This window comes from Colletotrichum acutatum (assembly GCF_030867785.1).
Source record: "Colletotrichum acutatum strain CBS 112980 chromosome Unknown BDZ83scaffold_3, whole genome shotgun sequence".
NCBI classification, from domain to species: domain Eukaryota; kingdom Fungi; phylum Ascomycota; class Sordariomycetes; order Glomerellales; family Glomerellaceae; genus Colletotrichum; species Colletotrichum acutatum.
Window position 1 is genome coordinate 225,765 of NW_026848997.1, and position 17,593 is coordinate 243,357.

The 17,593-nt window shown below is 53.6% G+C and overlaps 5 protein-coding genes across 5 annotated transcripts; 2 read left to right on the forward strand and 3 right to left on the reverse strand.

Moving 5' to 3' along the window:
• Positions 1–116: 116 nt before the first annotated feature.
• BDZ83DRAFT_565296 (pentatricopeptide repeat domain-containing protein) lies at positions 117–2,024 on the forward strand (the record flags this gene model as incomplete). The annotated part of the gene is made up of 1 exon (XM_060503737.1): positions 117–2,024. The coding sequence occupies one exon, from the start codon at positions 117–119 to the stop codon at positions 2,022–2,024; it is 1,908 nt and encodes a 635-aa protein (XP_060371271.1).
• A 574-nt stretch (positions 2,025–2,598) lies between these two features.
• Positions 2,599–3,878, reverse strand: BDZ83DRAFT_646191 (uncharacterized protein; the record flags this gene model as incomplete). Its single annotated transcript, XM_060509933.1, has 4 exons — positions 2,599–2,841; positions 2,960–3,526; positions 3,618–3,748; positions 3,836–3,878. The coding sequence occupies 4 exons, from the start codon at positions 3,876–3,878 to the stop codon at positions 2,599–2,601; spliced, it is 984 nt and encodes a 327-aa protein (XP_060371272.1).
• A 1,276-nt stretch (positions 3,879–5,154) lies between these two features.
• Positions 5,155–6,490, reverse strand: BDZ83DRAFT_243005 (uncharacterized protein). The gene is made up of 3 exons (XM_060501880.1): positions 6,396–6,490; positions 5,386–6,330; positions 5,155–5,273 (listed from the first exon to the last, which is right to left on the reverse strand). Exons 1-3 carry the CDS (start codon positions 6,448–6,450, stop codon positions 5,245–5,247), a joined length of 1,029 nt encoding a protein of 342 aa, XP_060371273.1. The 5' UTR covers positions 6,451–6,490; the 3' UTR covers positions 5,155–5,244.
• A 1,426-nt stretch (positions 6,491–7,916) lies between these two features.
• On the reverse strand, positions 7,917–10,838 carry BDZ83DRAFT_565047 (kinase-like domain-containing protein; the record flags this gene model as incomplete). Its single annotated transcript, XM_060503704.1, has 5 exons — positions 7,917–8,728; positions 8,772–9,522; positions 9,579–9,738; positions 9,812–10,011; positions 10,071–10,838. The coding sequence occupies 5 exons, from the start codon at positions 10,836–10,838 to the stop codon at positions 7,917–7,919; spliced, it is 2,691 nt and encodes an 896-aa protein (XP_060371274.1).
• Positions 10,839–15,077: 4,239 nt separating this feature from the next.
• Positions 15,078–15,902, forward strand: BDZ83DRAFT_565097 (dephospho-CoA kinase; the record flags this gene model as incomplete). The annotated part of the gene is made up of 1 exon (XM_060503710.1): positions 15,078–15,902. One exon carries the CDS (start codon positions 15,078–15,080, stop codon positions 15,900–15,902), a length of 825 nt encoding a protein of 274 aa, XP_060371275.1.
• Between the last annotated feature and the right edge of the window lie 1,691 nt (positions 15,903–17,593).

The window sequence follows — 17,593 nt, forward strand, 5'->3', positions numbered from 1 at the left end:
TAAGAGAGCTTGGGCAGTTGGTCGCAAAATTTCCCGGAGGCGCTTTCATGATTGAAGGAGGTCTTCGTGGAAAGCTCCAGCACTACATAACCTTCCGCCACAAAAGACCCTCGAGAATGCTATCCTGCAAAGCCTGCCTTACACGGGCGCTTCAGCCCTTATCGGGGAAGGCCTCCTTTTCCGAACTATCGTCTACTTTACCCATGCTACAACATGGGCCCTCCGGCAGCCAACGCCGACTTGCCCATAGAAAGGCAACACCCACGACTGCCGCAGGCCGGGCGTTTTTGAAAGAAGGAAAGGAAATAGAAAAGGACACCCACGGCGGCAGCGAGGAATTCGCAGAAAAGAGACGGAAACAGAAGCTCGACTGGGCTGTGTCGAAACATCTTGAGCACCTGGAAAACCCCTTCAACATCGCCAAGCACGTCGAGGCCACACTCCAGAAGGGTCGTTTTGATGAGGCACTTCTCCTTGTCCAGCGCGCCAGCGCCAAGGATACCGACCTCGTCGTGGCCTGGAACCACCTCATCAAGTACCAAATCATGGAGTTGAAGCGAGTCAACTTTGCCATCAGTCTCTTCAACGACATGAAGAAGCGCGGCCAGTCGCCTAACGAACAAACCTTTACCATCATCTTCACCGGCTGTGCAAAGTCCCGCGAACCGAAATCTGCCAGTGCCAAGGCCCTGACTCTGTACAAAACGATGCTCAAGGAGGACGCAAAGATCAAGCCTAACTCGATACATGTCAATGCCGTAATCCAGTGCTGCGGCCGCGCAGGCGATGTCGAAAACATGTTCACGCTGGCCGACTCGGCCGATGCCAAATCAGGCCGCAAGAATACTGCTTACACGTACACGGCCATCATCAACACTCTACGCGCAGAGGCTGAGAACCAGGACAATCGCAAAGGGCAGTCTCTCCAACAGCACATCGATACGGTGGAGCAAACGATCACGCGATGCAAGCATATATGGGAGGAGGTCATGCGCAACTGGCGTAACGGCAAGCTGGAGATCGACGAGGACCTGGTGTGCGCCATGGGTCGTGTTCTTCTCCTCGGAGGCAGTAAGGATAGAGGCAAGATTCTCACCATGCTCGAAGAGACCATGAGCGTCCGGAACTACAACCGCACGCCCACGGGCGACTACGCACACCGCATCAATGACGAGATGAAGGGCATCAGCGCGACCGGTAGCGCAAAGCGCAAAGCCACAGTCCTCTCGCCAAAGATCAAATATGCCGTGCCGCGGGCCAACACCCTATCCCTCGTCCTCGCCATCGTTCGCGAGCAAAAACAGACCAAGCTGGCCGTGAAATACTGGGACCTCTTTGTCCATTATTACGGCGTCAACCCCGACACAGACAACTACCACCAAATGATCCGTCTCTACGAGCGCAGCGGCTCAAGCAAAGACGCCGCGAAGGCTGTACAGCAAATGCCCTCTGACAAACCTGTCCCTCCTATCGTCTACCGCCGCGCCCTTTCCGCCTGCATCAACAACAACATGAGCCAAAACGCATTCTCCGACGCCACGTCCATCCTGAACACGATGCTCGCCCACGGCGCCGCTCAGAAAACCCCCGTGGACGTGCGCGCCCTCCTCATCTACATGAAGGCCGCCATCATCTGCCACTTTAACTTCCGCCAGATGGACAAGGCGGGCGACACCAAGGGCGCGAAGCGCGGCTACTGCCAGCAACTCGCCGCCGCTGTGGAGAATCTCTGGCAACCCTTTTCCGCAGCCAAGGAGGCCTTGATCAAGTCCCAGGGCAAAAACGTGGCCCGGAAACGCGCCGAAGCTGTCGAGGACCTTGCTGACCTTGCGCGCAAGATGATTAGTGCCGTCGACAAGGTCGTCAACGAGAAAGCTCTTGCTCCCGACGAGGAGGCGTTCATCAGCCTCAAGGAGAAGCGAAGCAAGCTGAACCGGTTCGCGGTCGAGTTTACCGACCCGAACCAACGTATAGAGGATACTACGCCCGCAAAGAAGGACGAACAGGAGATGTTGGACTTGTAAAACATCAATGTCATGAACTGTACACTACCATGTAAAAACAATGTCTGAGCCATATATACCTGAGATATATATAGAACGACTCAAGCCTCGTCACATCCATAGAACAATACCCCAATCCCAATGCACATTTCTGAGCTTCAACCATGATCCGACGCCGTTCGTCGAAGACGCCCCAAGCTGCAAAACAGAAGAAGAAAATGAAACTCCACTGAGGGAGAAGGGGGGGGGGGGATGGCAAAGTCTCTTTGATCTATTAGTACACACGCCTCCCTGGATGGTGGAGAGATCTGCGCCCTCTCGAAAAAGAACCTTTCCCCTCCTTGCCAAGAGATCCCACCCTCGATTTGTAAATTCTCGCCCCCTTTTACGAGCCGAATCAACATACACATGAAGTCGCCTAGGTCTTTTTCGACCCTGTCCCAAGCCCGCTCTTGAAAATTCAGCGCCCAAGTAGAAACTCCCCGCATTTGTAGTGTGAATAGGAATGTCTTGTTTAGTGTGTGTGCCTCCGTCATAATTTACCGTCTAGCACGGACCGGAAATGTTTCTCATCGTGTCATCTCGCCCCCTCCCTTCATCGCCTGCCGCCGCGGTTGAAGTTACGTCCTCGACGGTTGTTGTTACTATTGCTATTGTTGCCGGACTTGCGAACGAGGTCGTCGCTGTACAATCCGCCGCTGTCCTCCTGCATGGCCTCGGGGAATCCGTTCATGCCGTCGACGAAGTTGCTCGATGTCGAACGGGGGTTCGCGGGTCGCGTAGTGGGCTCCTTGTAGCCGCCGGGCTTGGGGTAGACTTTGATGATGCGTCCATCGGCCTATAGTCACCCTTAGGTCAGTAAATGAACTCAAAACTGTGCCCATCGTCGCCTCATTCATAGCAGGCTCTTCATTCATAGCAGGCTCTCGAGAGAAAGGGAAAGAGGTGATTCTTACCGTCTGGTTGTTAAACGTAGAAATGACCGCATCACCACCCTCCTTCGTCGCAAAGACCATCTCCGCCAGAATCAGAGGCGTCGTCTTGATGATCCGGCAATCCAGCATCTCCCCGCCGACGGGCGTCATCGCGCTCTCGATATCCGCCGCCGTCGTACCCGGCGCAAAGTTCTGCGCCATCACCGCAAACGGTCCCGCCAGCCCTCTGATAGAGAGGCCCTGCTTGATCGCCGGTCCCGTGGGCACCACGTTCGCGACAGAGGTCATCTGCACGTCGGCCATGGCGCCCGAGCGCTCAATCGCCGCAGCCACCCTCGCTGCCTTCTGCTCGGCGCGTCGTCTGTTGTTGTTGCCGTTGCCGGTTGATGCTGCGGTGGGCGCGGACCTTCCTCCTCCTGGCGCAGAGATGCGCGCCGCGAGGCCGCCTGCCCCGGCGCTGTTGCCGTTGTTGTTTCGTCCTCTACCGCCGCTGCCGCCGCCATTCACCGTTCCATGGAGGTCATGTGTCCAGTCGCCATCGATGTTGCCAGCGGGAAGGGCCTTGGGACCAAGGGATGCGGTGCGCGGCTGATTGCGGGTGGAAAAGAACGTTAGCGAACGCTCGCTCATCGGTTTGCTTCAAGCTAGGAACCAACGACGAGATGAGTTGAATGCGTACCTTCTTTGTGATGCCGACTCGGCTCGCCAGCGACGGCCCTGCACCGGGCTTGAGCTTTGAAGGCGCGCTCTGCCGTCTATCCTTGGAGAAGATCTTCTGTGCCAGCGCCTCGTTCTTCTTCCTCTCTCGTCCTGCGAAGCGAAGCAACATATCCCGCCGGTCAGCGATCCGTTCAATGTGGGCGGCGTCCAATTACGTAGTAAGGAAAAAGGCTCTACCTTGTTGGATGATCTTCTCAAAGTCGGTTGCTACCTTCGCCATGTTGATTGATCTCCTGGGCAAACAGCTTCGGGCGAGGAGGGATGGAATGAGGTTAAGTGTGCTGGTCGCAAAGGTCGAAAATGTAGGGGTGTCGGCGAGACACGTATGGGTACGAGATCGAAGGTGAAAAGGGTGATCGGGTGCCCGAAAGGAGTGAGGAAGAGACTGCCTCAGGTAGAATTCTGGGGTCGCGAATAGGTTCGTGGCTGTCAAAAAGACACTTTGATTCGAGAAAGGCGGGCAAAGACAAGTCGGAGAATGGATGAAATACCTTGTCCAGACCCTGACTAGCATGGGACAGGCGTAATAACTTGAGGCTGACCTGGGCGCGTTGGTTTAGGTACCTACTCCAAAGGGCCATGGCCCATGAGAGCGTGTTCCAGGGGTCTCCACTCGATTGGACTGTTCGGTACGTACTCTCTCATGGGGCCGTCTGGAGTCGGAGCTCCCAGCCTAAGCCACTGCATCCACGGCACTCACGGGTGTGGCTTTTACTTTTTGGACGTTCAACGCCAACATTGAACCAGGGTATTACTTTGTTGTGGTTTGACCATTACCTTACAAAGAGCCACCATATCCGGGGTTTAAAGACTACCTACTAGACCCCTCAGTGCCTTTCCCATGTCTATAAACGAAGAGTCGAGCTGATTAAAGAAAAAAGGCGAAAACCAAAAAGTCAGGAAACCTCAGACCGCCTATCACACTTAAACTTCATCCACATCACTGTAGCCCCCATAAACGTCCCAGCTGCCCCCGTCGTAATACACCGATGTCTCAAGCCGGCTTTCAGGGCCACTGATTGGGTCACCAGGGAAGGCCAACTTCCGCATTTGATCGTAGGAATGGTTCAGAAAAGAAATATCCATTTGCTTGATGAACGTCATGTTTTTTGTCTTTCTCCTTCGGAGCTCTGAGCCACCTGGATCAACGCGCAGGCCGCTGGTGTCATTGCAAGTGATAGTCCTGTCTTTGCCATCGGGGTTGGCATGCTGGCGTTCAACTGCTGTGTTGAGGAGAGGATTCATGACCAAAGCGTTCATTGAGGTAACTCGAGGTTTGGAAACATAGTCCGGCGGGTAGATAATGCTGTATTCGTTTTTCTTCGTAGACTCGAGTTCTAGGGCCATATCCGGAACCACAGCGAGCCAGCCTGTGTCCATCGTCTCTCTATGAATTTCGCGAGTCATTGTCGAGTTATCCGTTACTGGAATAGCGCTCCTCGACAGCCATTCGCCGTATTTCTGCTTGGTCTCAGTCTTACCTTCGCTCACGTTGCGTGGTAACGATAGGCATTGTTGGGGTTGTCTGTCGTTTAACTGTTTGCGAATCAGGGTTGTGCCTGGAACATTGTCTTTCTCCAGTCCAGCTACAGTAGTATCGCTCTCCCAGTCTTCCCTGCGTAAAGTATCAGCATTTATTCCATGGGAGGTAATGCCTCTACCATCTTGCGAGGCAAGCTTCATCGATGTCCGCATCGTTGCGGTAGGATAGAAAGGTCCATACTTGCCGGAAATCTGAGCGTATGATCTCAATATGTGCTCTCTCGTTGATCGTTCAAACTCGGTCTTCTCAATTGGAGTGTTCGCGGCGTCTCGAAAGGTTACCTCGTTGATTCTCGGGCCAGTCGCCTCTGTGCTGGCAATGGCATCCCGAGAGTCGGACTCGGTAGGAAACCTGCTCAGCGCGGTGTTCACCACGGGTATAATTCTGTTGGACATCTCGACCGGGAAGACAGTGGAGGGTGCATCAGTCGCCTCGGTATTTACCGCAGGTAGAATTCTGTTGGACATCTCAGGTTGGACGACAGCGAAGGTCGAACCATTCGCCATGACGCTCGCAGCCATGCTACCAGATTCCGCCTTCAACGCTTCGTTGGCATGCTCAAGCGGTCTTTTCGCCTCGGCTGGTTGCGGTGTTCCAGACCCCGAGTGCGTATGCTGATCAGTAGAGGATGGCATTGACGCCTGCTTTTGCTTGCTATTTTCCTTGTCCAAGGCCGATGTGATGAAATTCAGATCTGCTGCTGCCGAGGCGTCTACCAGGAGATTTTTGAGATCCAAGAACCTAGGCTGCTTGGCCAAAGCCAATGCTGATAGCGACACATCGGGAATTCGTTTCTCAAGGGCATCTCCTAGATCAAGGGAAGGGGGCTGACCATCTCCCGTCTGTATTTCCAGTAATTGTGGCGTATGCTTCCCTGGGCAAATCGGCGGTTGCACCGTGGGTGGCTCTCCGGTGATGATCACACACTCTTTCCCAAAGTTTCCTGATGCCCGCACCTTCGGCAGCTCAGGAGCGACGAGCGAGGCAGATGGGAAACTGTCATGGACTGGCTTCTCTACGTCAGACCCCACAAAGGCCGTGAGAGCCTCCTCGGACTTGATGTATCTCTTGAGCGTTTTTCGGCTGCTGGTACCAAATATGTTTCCGAGGCTTCGGCGTTTGAACAAACCTAAAAGCAAAGGAAATCAGCATGCAAGAGAAGACAACCAAGGAGTGCCTGGGTTTCCATCGAACCTTTCTTCCTCTGGGACAACGTGATATCGTCCTTGCTAGTTGCAGATTTGTTCATCTGATGCTGCTCACTTTCGTCGGTCTGCGAATCCGACTGACTTGTTGAGGAGTTAAGAGTTGACCTGGCATCCTGTGCTTTCGAAGCATCTATTTTGCTGAAGGTCGGCATACGAGAGACAGTTTTGTGCCACAAGTTGCTCAAGGAGGCGCGGTGCCTGTTTCTTGTGCTGCCGTCGCGTTTGAGACTGGGCTCCGAATCGGAACTTGCTTGCACTGAAGACAAGTCTTTCGTCGAGGTGACTTTCGAGCGGCGTTTGGCTTGAGGTCTCGAGAAGGGTTTGGGACCAACAGCATCCCTCTGCTTCGTTACCAAGAGAGGATGCGCCATGACTGACTATCGTGGGGGACGTCGACCAAGAAATTTGGGGATGCTTTGAGGTAACAGCAGCCTTGGGTTTGAGGAGTGGCCCCGCTGTGAGTAGATGCTAGATTGTAAAAGCAACAGAGAAATCCAAAGAATCAAAGGTTTTTGTCTTAGCAATGGGTGCCAAAGCTGGGTGAGCAATGATGGTGGTGGTTGAGGAGTAGAATGCGAATGCGAAGATGTTGAACAACAAGAAGGGACTGATTCCAATCCTTTCCGCAACCTTATGGAAGGCGAGAGTGATACCTAGTCAGCAACTTCCGCGTCATAATAGAACATGGGTGAGAAGCGAATATAGAAGGTCCCATTCAATGGAAGCACCCAACAAGGAATACATGCATACACGTAGGGGTCATTGTGCCCGTACTTCCCAGAATGCACAAGAACTCCGGCAATATCGTACTGAAGAGACCACATCACCAGCCCCTTCCTCAGGCTGGGAGTTGCTGAGAGCCATACAAGTGTGGAGTAAAAATCTGGTATCTTGAACATTGATTGAGTAGGCACACATGATCAGGTCAGCAACTTCTTGCCCCTTTGACATCATTGTCACTTCCACATTAGTCAAACAACTTGCAAAGCCAACCTGCTGTATCCGGAACCCTGTTAACCTTAGGAACAAAGGTAGGTAGGTAAGTAGTTAGGAACGGTGTGTGAAGAGGACGTGATCTCGTATGTCGTTGCTGGCCGTCGAGCCCTTCCTTTACTTTCCTCCACCGTCAAGGCCGCCATCCCCACCAACCCAGTATTGTCCGCCAGTTTCCTCTCATGCATCATCCCATCAAAGCTCCCATATCTGTGTATGTTTCGTCGTCGTTCTGATCTAGCCCGGCTTTGAACCTCGTCTTCTTCAGATGGCCCCCTGCAACAGGTCTCCCTTGTCGGGGCCATCGGGTATCTTCATCGTCCAATTGCCACCATGCGTTCAGGGGTTGCACTGCTGTAGTCGACCTGGCGCAAGCGAATGCCGTAGCACCGATCTCTGGGCTGTCCTCACTTCACCTCCCATAGTCTCCTGTCAGGGATAGACTGATAACCCAAGGCTGCGAAGAAGTTTCAATGCGCACTTCAAATCACTTTGATCAAAGGTCGCCCAGCCATCAGTGCCAGGGATTCTGGCTCCCCATGAAGCCTTCTTCGAGCGTTCGCTCCTCAAGGTTGCGAATGAAGTCTCGGTTTCCTCTTCCTCCTCCTTGCTGTGCACGACTTCCACGTCTGCCGGCCCGGTTAGCCGCGTTGTCCATGCCTGCCATGCCGCTGTCGGCACCAGGGGGGTAGTAGGCAGGGCTAGGCTGCAATCGGATCGGCTGGCTTGGGTCAAGGTGACTAGCCACGCGCTGAATGGCAGCTGGAATGCCGCTTTGCTGCTGCTCCATGGTTGAGGCACGTTGGCGTGCGGGCCGCATGCCCTGCTGAGGATACAGGCCAGGCTGCTGGGAAGCATTACCATACGGCCCAGGAGGCATCTGCGCCGGCTGTTGAGGCATGACCATTTGTCCATAGGCACCTTGCTGCTGGGCTCCGTAGGGCGGCGGCTGAGCTGCGTGACTGTTGCTAGGAGAGTACATTTGTTGGTTATTGTACATTGGCGCTTGCTGAGGGTGTGCGGGTTGTTGATATTGAGCCGCCATCTGGGCATATGCTCCCTGTGCCGCAGAGTTCGCCTGCGCCTGAGCGGCTTGTGCCCTCTGCTTGCTTAAGGCTTCGGCTTGCTGCTGCTGCTGGGTGCCTGGCGCCGGAGACCGATTCAGAGAGCTCGACTTCAGGTTCATGGGCGGCACAAAAGGACCGGTGAACTTCTGCTGAGTGATGAATGGGTGGAGCTTGGCCTGTTGCGGCGACCAACGTTCCAGCGGGTTGATGTTCAGAAGACCCCGTACGAAATCGATAAAGGCGATTCTGTTATTCATTTCTACAAGCCATGTTAGTAATTGTCCCAGAGGTGGTGCAACAACGTGAAATCTTGCCTCTGTCGATCTCGCTCTGCTTCATGTTCTTGCGTGGCATAGGGTACGACTTGATGATCTCTGGCAAAGTGTTTGCCTGGAAGTACTTTTTGCTGGGCTGCTCCTTGGTCGAGTGCTCCCGAGCGTACTGCTCCATGCTCTTCAACTGGTACGTTCGCCGTCCAAACTCGTCCTGCCTCTTCTCAAAGAACTCGCCGGCTTGCTTGCCCATCTCGATCATCCAATTTTGAGGGTTGCCGAGCATGTCAACAATGCGCGAGACTTGGTTGTACTCGGACGATCCAGGGAACAGGGGGAGGCCGAGGAATAGTTCCACTACAATACAGCCGAGTGACCACATGTCGATGGCCGACGAATACGGCAAGCCCAGCAGGACTTCAGGAGACCTGTAAAACCTGGATTGGATGTAAGTGTAGACTGTCTGCCGTTCGTCGCATGCCGAACCAAAATCGATGATCTTGATGATGGGGCTTTCAAGGTTCTTGAGAAGGATATTCTCCGGCTTCAGATCGCAATGAATCAGCCGTGCCTTGTTCAAGAGGGCCAAGCCATTGAGAAGTTGTTGAGCGAAAACACGGACGAGAGTCGTGCTTAGACCTCGGAACTGGTTCTGCTTAATCAACTCGTAAAGGTTGACACTAAGGAGCTCGAAGACCAGGCACAAATGTTGCCGATGGATGAAGGTGTCTTTGAGTCGCAAAAGGTGGTGGTCGTCGTTCTTATCGAGCTTGGTGTTGAGCTAAGGGACTAAGGTCAGTTACTTGTTGTCAATGGTGAGCTAGAGAGCCGCCGTACCAAGTCCAGAACAGAGACCTCCATCATACTCTGGTTAAAGTAGGCCGTGCGATTTTTGATAACCTTGACGGCAACAACCTCCTGGGTCTTGAGGTTTTGACATTTGACAACTTGGCCGAAGGTACCCTGGCCCAGAACGTCGAGAATAAGGTATCGGTTCCTAAATCACAAATCAGCTCGAGTACTCGACCGAGGGCGGCGAAAAAAGCAACGCCGTCGAAACCTGGACGTACTTGTGGCCGGCTTCCTCTGAGCCCAGAATATCGTTCACGTAGAGAATATAGTCGCTGTCTTCGTTGTCGTATCCATCATTCTTAACACCCTTGCTCGGCTTGGTGAGTACTCGGCGGGGGTTTCGCGATGACTCGTATTTGAAGTTCGGGTTGCATATCCTGTACGTAGCAGGCAAATGCACCGTGAGCGCTTGGAGAGGCTGAAAAATGTTAGTAGGCTGCGATGATCTAGAATGACCGGCCAGGAAAATGGGCTTACGCTAATGAATCCTCCTTCGGGGTTCGCACGGCGGAATGGAGGTTGAGAATTGACCTTGGGTCGAAGATCACTCGGGGCTCTAATTTGTCTGAACTCAGGTGCAGGTCCTCGAACCATGGCCTGCGGAATGGGGCGGCGTGGTGACTTGGGATCGTTTGCAAAGGCGCCATCAATGTTGGCAACGACAGCGGACGGGTAGCCGTCGTGGGAGGAGCCATAGGGCGCGATCGGAGGAAGCTGCGGGGCTTGTTGACGGCCACCATAGTGAGGACTATGGGGCAAGTAATCGGGCTGCCTCGTCGGAGACTGTCGTTGGCCCGGAGGCGACGAGAACTGACTTTGCGCCGACTTTGGCGCGTAAGGCGAGGTGGGGGATAGTGCCTCCATTGGCGAGTACCGTTGGGCAGCAGCCGAGGGTTCCTGGGGAGAGTAGAGAGTGGATGAGCGGCTGCCCGAGAGGTGAGACTGGTGATGGGGTCTCATGGGGTATTTCATGCCGGCGTACGAGTCCTGAACGTCGTGCATGGGGATGTCGCCGTTGTTGTCGCGCATCTGGGGGGTGGACATGGGCGAAGCGGCGGCGCTGGCAGCGTGAGAGGATGTGCCGCCAGGGCTTTGATACTGGTCGTGCCTGTAGCCGGCAGAGGGCTGGCCTTGCGGACCGGGTTGACCATTGTACTCCCCACGAGGCATCTGAGCGCCGCTGCCATTGTATCTCCTCGCAGAGCCGGCCGAATCGGCGTAGCCCTGCTGCCACTGGGAGTCCATGGCGGGCGGAGAAGCGATGTTGACTCGAAAGAGGAAATGATGCAGTCGGTCGGGATCGGGATGAGTTGCCAAACGGACGGTTGGATGGAGGAGGTTGAAAGTTGGAAGGGGGAAAGGGCTGGCCGAGCGCTTTAGCTGATGTCGTCGGTGGTTTCGACTGGACGCGTTAAGCGGGCGAATGGGGCCAAGCTGAACTGGGCGTACTAAGGTTGAAAGGCAAGTTACAGGAGCGAGCGCAGACTCGCAGGCAGAGCGAAGCCAAGGGAGATGAGTGAGGTAAGGTTGGCAGTGAGTGTCGAAGGGTCGACCGGGTGTGTGGGCTGCGTTGCTCGTGTCTGATGCGGCGCCGGTAATGTCGCGGTTGGGTGAGGACGAGGATGGGAAGGGTAAGGTACCTTACGTGAGAGGTGGTCAGGTAAGGTATGGCCGTCCAGTACGGATAGGTAGGTGGTGGAAGTGGAAGTAGTGTGTGTGGACTGGCTCAGAGCCTGTCTGGCAAATGCAGAGTGCAGAGTGCAGATTGCAGACCAAGGACGATGGACCAAGGCGCGCAGAGGAAATTGACTGGAGGGATGCAGTCGAGCTCACTGAGGGTGCCAAGGAGAGGGATTCGGCAGAATTGGGCTGACACGGCCCAAACTCTCTTGGTGCGAATAGAGTTCGGAGGGGAAGTTTTGGGTGGTTATCCCTAAGAATTCATCATGACAATTCAAAGACGGGCGAGGGAAGGCTGCAGTGGAGTAATTCAAATATGGGCCTTTGGACGTTGACAACGAGTGTCTGGCGTGTGTTGTTTTCCACGGAGCGTATCGGTAAGGTAACGGAATCGAGTGGGAAAAGAGGGCGATTGTACGCAACCTGTGAAGCAGGAAGGAGGGGGGCGGAGGGGAAGGAGTATGGACGACGGGGTCGGGAGAGAATGCGCGCGACTGACGGGGGGTGGAGGAGGGGAGGGGAGGGGATTTGGGATGGCCTGGTGGAGCTGAGAGGTATAAGTGGGAGAGGATGCGAGTGTTCCGCGGGCCACGATGGTCGCTTGCGACGCAGGCCTGAGATGGTCGGGCAGGGAAACAGAACAAGAGCAGACCTGACTGGGCCTGCGTTACCTACCTTACCTTACTCCGTAGGTAGGTACTTTACGCAGCAAGTGACAGAAGGCGCAACTTGATGCAAGGCCGGGGGGCTCGATGTGGTGGGCTTTTTGGAGCCTTTGGGGGAGAGGGGGACAAGGTTCCTCAAGAAACTACTTCTCAGATAGGCACGTAAGGTACCTAAAGCAGGCAAAGTACCTCACCTCAGGTATGGGGGGGGGCCCATGGGTCTAAGGTACCTAGACAGAACCTTGCCTTGGAATCAAAAAGGGCCCTGAAGTGAGTGCCCTGCGATATCTGCCCGTATTACAGCACCATCGAAAAGGATACATTGGCAGGAATAAGAACAAGTAGAAAACACGAGGTAGAGCTGTGCAAGGCAGGACAACATAGCTTGCGAGTAATCTGAAAAGCAATTACCTTTTCCCAGCACACACAAAACATACACACACACACCACGCACGTACATATACCATGGATCAAGGTACCTGACCTGACTGAGGGTAAAGCCAAGGTCGAGGAGCAAAGGAACGCTTGGAGGCACGGAGAGGTGCCCTCTGTTGTGTGCCAATGCCAACGGATGGGAGCAGACCTGTTCCCCGTCTCACATGGCCCCCACCTAAGCCTGAAGTATTACCTGGAGGTAATTACCAAGGCAAGATAGGTCAGTAAAGGCCGGCTTGAAGAAACATGTCCGTATGACAATGACGGAAGCGACGTTGGTGACCGAGTGAAGCAAGACAATATAAGGACATGGTCAAGTCACCTACACGCTGGTAGAGTATTGTTCTGTGGAAACCATTTCCTCGTCTCCTTCTCAAATGGCCAAAAGAGAGATATTAAATAGTGAAGACGGTTGAAGGGGACATTGGGGGCGAGCATCAATAGCAACCAAAGAAATGGCCAATCAGAGGCTGGAGATCCGGCAGGGTACCCAGGCCAAAGTACGTCAGGTTGGCATTGGGTTCGGGTTTCCAGACCTGACAGGCAAAGCACCAAGGTTGGCCGGTGCACACTGCGGCGAAGTACGAAGTACGGCGGTGGAGAGAGGAGGGCAGAAAGACAAAGATGTTGTTCGACACATGTTCAACACATGCCTCATTACCACCTATCTTACCTGCGTCACCATCACTGCCAATACCTGTGTTTTGTGTTGCCCAATTTTACCTCACTCGCGAAATGGAGCCCAAGCAAGCGATCAAATGAGTATTCTGACACAAGCAGACCAACGGTCTTGGCCGGTGGAGGAAGACGAAAACGGTCCTGTGTCGAGCTGACAAGAACATGTGGAAAGAAAGAGGCTGGAAGCTAGGTAGAGTCACTCAGCAAAGTACCTTGCCTTTGCCGACGTGGGCTCAAGTATGGTATGGATCCGTAATAATGCCCCCAAGCTCACTCAGTGGCTGCAAGTCTGCGACCTGACGACGACAGCAACGACGATACGGTGGGGCCAGAATACGTGACGGATTTCATGGATTCCACGGATTCCCAACAGAGCTGATGATGTGAGCCTTGAGCACCTCGTTTAAGCTACATAGTAACGTAGGCACAACAGAAGGACCATTTGATTGGGATTCCTGTCAAAGCTGCCAAGTGTCCGCAGAGTTTTCCCAAGAATGACAACAACCATCTTAATCATAGTCAATAACCAACTATGATGTATGGTGACTCGTGAGAGGCGAAAAAAAGTGCGCCGAGCATAAAGTGGTGGGCTTGGCTAAACCCAGCCCAGCGTGCCAGACGTTCCGAGTATCCGTTCTCAGCCATAGACGACAGCCTTTTTCACGAGGGCTTGCGAGTTGCGAGTGGGAAAACTGAGACGTCCAGGCCAGCTCTGGGTCCGGACTGAGCAATGCTAGTAATAAAGCTAGAAACCATTTCAATCCGTCCCGCCTGTTCATCAAACAAAAGGGACCCTCTCAGACGGTGGATGGAGGATGGATCGCTGTTGCGTGTTCCAAAAAGCAATGCAGGTCCATATCACCAATCGACGGCATATTACCGTCTGCTAGGTACACTACAAATGGAAGATAACATATCTTTCGGTCGTGCTGGTTTTTCTCTTGTTTTGGTTCCCCTTTGCTCGTGACATATTCGGAGCCAGCCAAGTACAATGTCAAGGTACGTACTCTGTACACATTGTCAGTCTTCCATTTGTTCACCAATTTTCTCCTGCAGGTGCCAGCAGCCAACGTGCCAACTTCCTTCCCGGACATGTTACGCAGTGTGCAGGCAGAGGACCACCAAAAAAAGGCAGGCGCTGCTGCGGAACTCCACAGAATGCGAGTTCAGCCCATCCCACGCCGAATCCATGGTCATCTTTTCTGCCCTCAATTTTCAAGCACCTTCCATGTTGTCAGCATAGAAGGTACACCTTGAGCTTCCGCTCTGCTCAATCCATGCCCAGAGACGAGGGTTTTTTTATTACCAGCTATTCGGAGCAACATGGCACTCGTTCATGCGGTAATTTGAAGAGCAAGAACATCATATTCTCATCCCCAAAAAGGTATCGACGGAATTACCTAGCCGCCAGCGGTGGATTGATCCACAGCTCCACCACTTGACGCTACTGCGCTAAAACACCTCCCTTCCCTTCAGGCTACTTTACCCAACCGCGTAGCTTCGATGATGACGGCAGCGGCAGCAGCTTCCGAGGCCACCTCAACCGCACTGGCCGGTATACCGACCTGAACGAAGGCTTGCGTTTTCCTCCTCTAGTCAAGAAAGAATTCAATGGTTTCTGCGCAAGCCAAGATTATTTGGTGACCAAAGTCGCCAAAAGTTCATTGCGTTGCCAAGGTACCGAGTTTCTTCCATCGCTCTCAGTCATGCTTGGCAGCAAAACTGCAACGTGAATGTCAATTGGCTGACGCATGGGTAGTCCTACCCCAAGCTCATGTACCTGCCCTGTGCTTTCCTCCCTCCTCGACTCGAAATAACCTCGGATCCATCATCAGTCCACCCCCACTATCACCATCACCATTAACGACCTGAACTTCATCCCTCTTCCACATCCCAGCTCCCGCATTTCATCTCAATACCGCGACGCCGATATCGAATCCGCCGTATTTGCTGCCGGACTCGGATTCAAATTTCGGAAGGATAGGCCGAACCAAAAATCACGCCCTGAAACGGGGATTCTCTCACAATGCTCTTTATCGGTCTTACAGGCTCCATTGCGACGGGCAAGTCAACCGTTTCCTCCATCCTCTCTAACCCACCGTACTCCATTCCCCTCATCGACGCCGATGTTCTCGCGAGGAAAGTCGTCGAGCCCGGATCAAAGGGATATGCCGCCATCGTGAAGCACTTCCTCCCCACAACCCCGGACCTCCTCGTCCCGGTCTCAGAGGCCATGCCCGAGGCCGGGCCCGACGGCAAAGGACGACCACTCAATCGACCCGCCCTCGGCAAGCGCGTCTTCGGCGACACGGAAGAGCTCAAAAAGGACCGTGCCGTACTCAACGGCATCGTTCACCCTGCCGTTCGCTCTGAGATGTACAAGGCCATCCTCCGTGCCTATGTCACCGGCCACTGGGCTGTTCTCCTTGACGTTCCCCTGTTATTCGAAAGCAGCCTCGACCGCCTCTGCGGCACCGTTTTTGTCGTTGCCGTCAAGGACCCCGAGGTACAGATGCAGCGTCTCATGGCCCGCGATCCTCATCTCAGCCGCGAAGACGCCGAGAACCGCGTGCTCAGCCAGACTGATGTTAGGCTCAAGGCACGGAGATGCGAGGCCAGAGGTGGGGGCAAGGGCGTCGTACTATGGAATGATGGCTCCAAGGAAGACTTGAAGAGAGACATCGGCGAGGCTATCCGCCACGTTCAGGCATCTAGCCCAGTATGGTGGAGCTGGTTGCTCCTGGCGTGTCCACCGGCAGCGGCAGCCCTCGGGGCCTGGCGATTCTGGCAGAATGTTCGCATCAACAAAGCGTGGGCGGAGCAGGAAAGAATCGAGAAGGCAAAGCTGTAGGCCGAGCCTCGACAACACGGTACAATCCTGATGACCTCATCACCGGGTCCACTCATGATCTTGGATGAAGGCAAGTGTCTTTTGGGTTTTGGGCTACATGTGCGAGCTTCATTTAACCCGTTTCGTCGCTGCGGCATGTCATGGCCGGGCATCGGGGGGCGAGGGACCGCCCTGCCTCTTTCCGACGAACATCCTCTCTGTCGGGAGCAGTTTTCAGGCGATAGCCTCACGCAACGCTGCAAAGGGGGGTTCAAACGCTTCGAAGTGAGAGCCAGTACAAAGGTAAACCGCAGTTGTCATCCGGTTCGATGACCGCCTTGTGAATGATGAAATTCGACTTCCATCTTTTTGAGAGAGAAAGGGAGAGAGATATCCCCCAGATACATCCAATACATAATGAACACCCGATGAAGCGCATGCTTGGTAAATGCTACTGGCCCCCTCAGATTTCCGCGGCTCAAGAATATTGGCCAGAGACGGTACTAGGTGATAGCTCGGGCACTCAGTGACAGGATCCTTGGCGACGACGACATTCCCATTTCGTCATCTTCGTCACGCAAGAGAAATCTCACGCCGTTGTGTGATGATCAACTGTATCTCACATGTCCCAAAAAGCACAACTTCTTGCTGAATAAGACGGGGGAAAGGATGGCACTCAGAGGCGTCCAATGACAATGCATTCAGGCGTTGGCAACGATACGTACTTTCAGAACCCTCCCGTCAGCCAACCTGCAGAGTCGAAGATGACGGGGTAGATACAAGCGTAGGTACCACAAAACGCTGGTCCTTCGGATAGATACGTTCATCATGGAGATAATGTCAAGAGCTGCAAATATGGACGGATACTTGTCAACGTCAGCTTCATTCAACAGATGCCTCGTCTGTCTGGTCTTGCAGTCTTCTCGTCTGTAATGTGTTTCCGCTCTCCGTCATTTCAAAGGCTTTCCCAAAAAGAACTACCTGCACCTCCCACGCACATGCATAAAGCCCACTCCATCAGCCAACCACATGTCGTCTCCACCTGCTCGATCCTCGGTCACCCAAGCCACACACGCACCCCTTCCTTCTTCTCTTCCGTAGGTTCGTCAAAATCTGGTGTCTGGTCGTAGGTATCTAATGGTGACTCAAGTATCCGGGAGACCACCACGCGCTAGGAGAAAACTTGTGCCCAACATAATGTAGAGAAAAATAGATAAATAAAAAGTCATAAACTCATCATCCAACAGATTCGTCATGCTGAAGAGGTATCCATGATAGAACAAAGCAGCAAACTTTTTTTTTTTGGCAACGAAACAGCATATCAAAAGTCTGCTCTCTGCCCTCCGACAGGTTTTGAGAGAGAGAGAGAGAGATAAATGACTGCACAAGGAAAAGTTCGTGACTTGTGGGAATCACTAGGCCGTAGAAGATATGAAGAAGACTGAGAAACGTCCCGAAAAATGCACATGATGTCCCCTTCGCATCCCCAGTGCTCACACAAGAGAAACCAACATATGCCCTCATCGCAGATGGTAGGAGAGATTGAGATAGAGAGAGACGCTTTGGCAAGAAATGATTTTTGGAAAACATGGGAGATGCGTTGGTCATGCCATTTTGCCATCAAAAAAACAACATTGGGAAAGAAAGACTCCACAAAAGCAACCCCTAGGACCTTGCAACATCGTGGGTGCGACCGTATTCGATGCGCTCTG

Bases quoted from the DNA above. Each gene is read 5' to 3' on its own strand.
- BDZ83DRAFT_243005 (XM_060501880.1), bottom strand. From the start codon at position 6,450: ATGAACAAATCTGCAACTAGCAAGGACGATATCACGTTGTCCCAGAGG. The intron at 6,331-6,395 runs GTTCGATGGAAA...CTTTGCTTTTAG, and splicing joins GTTGTCCCAGAGGAAGAAAG to GTTTGTTCAAACGCCGAAGC. The intron at 5,274-5,385 runs GCAAGTATGGAC...TACTTTACGCAG, and splicing joins ATCATACGCTCAGATTTCCG to GGAAGACTGGGAGAGCGATA.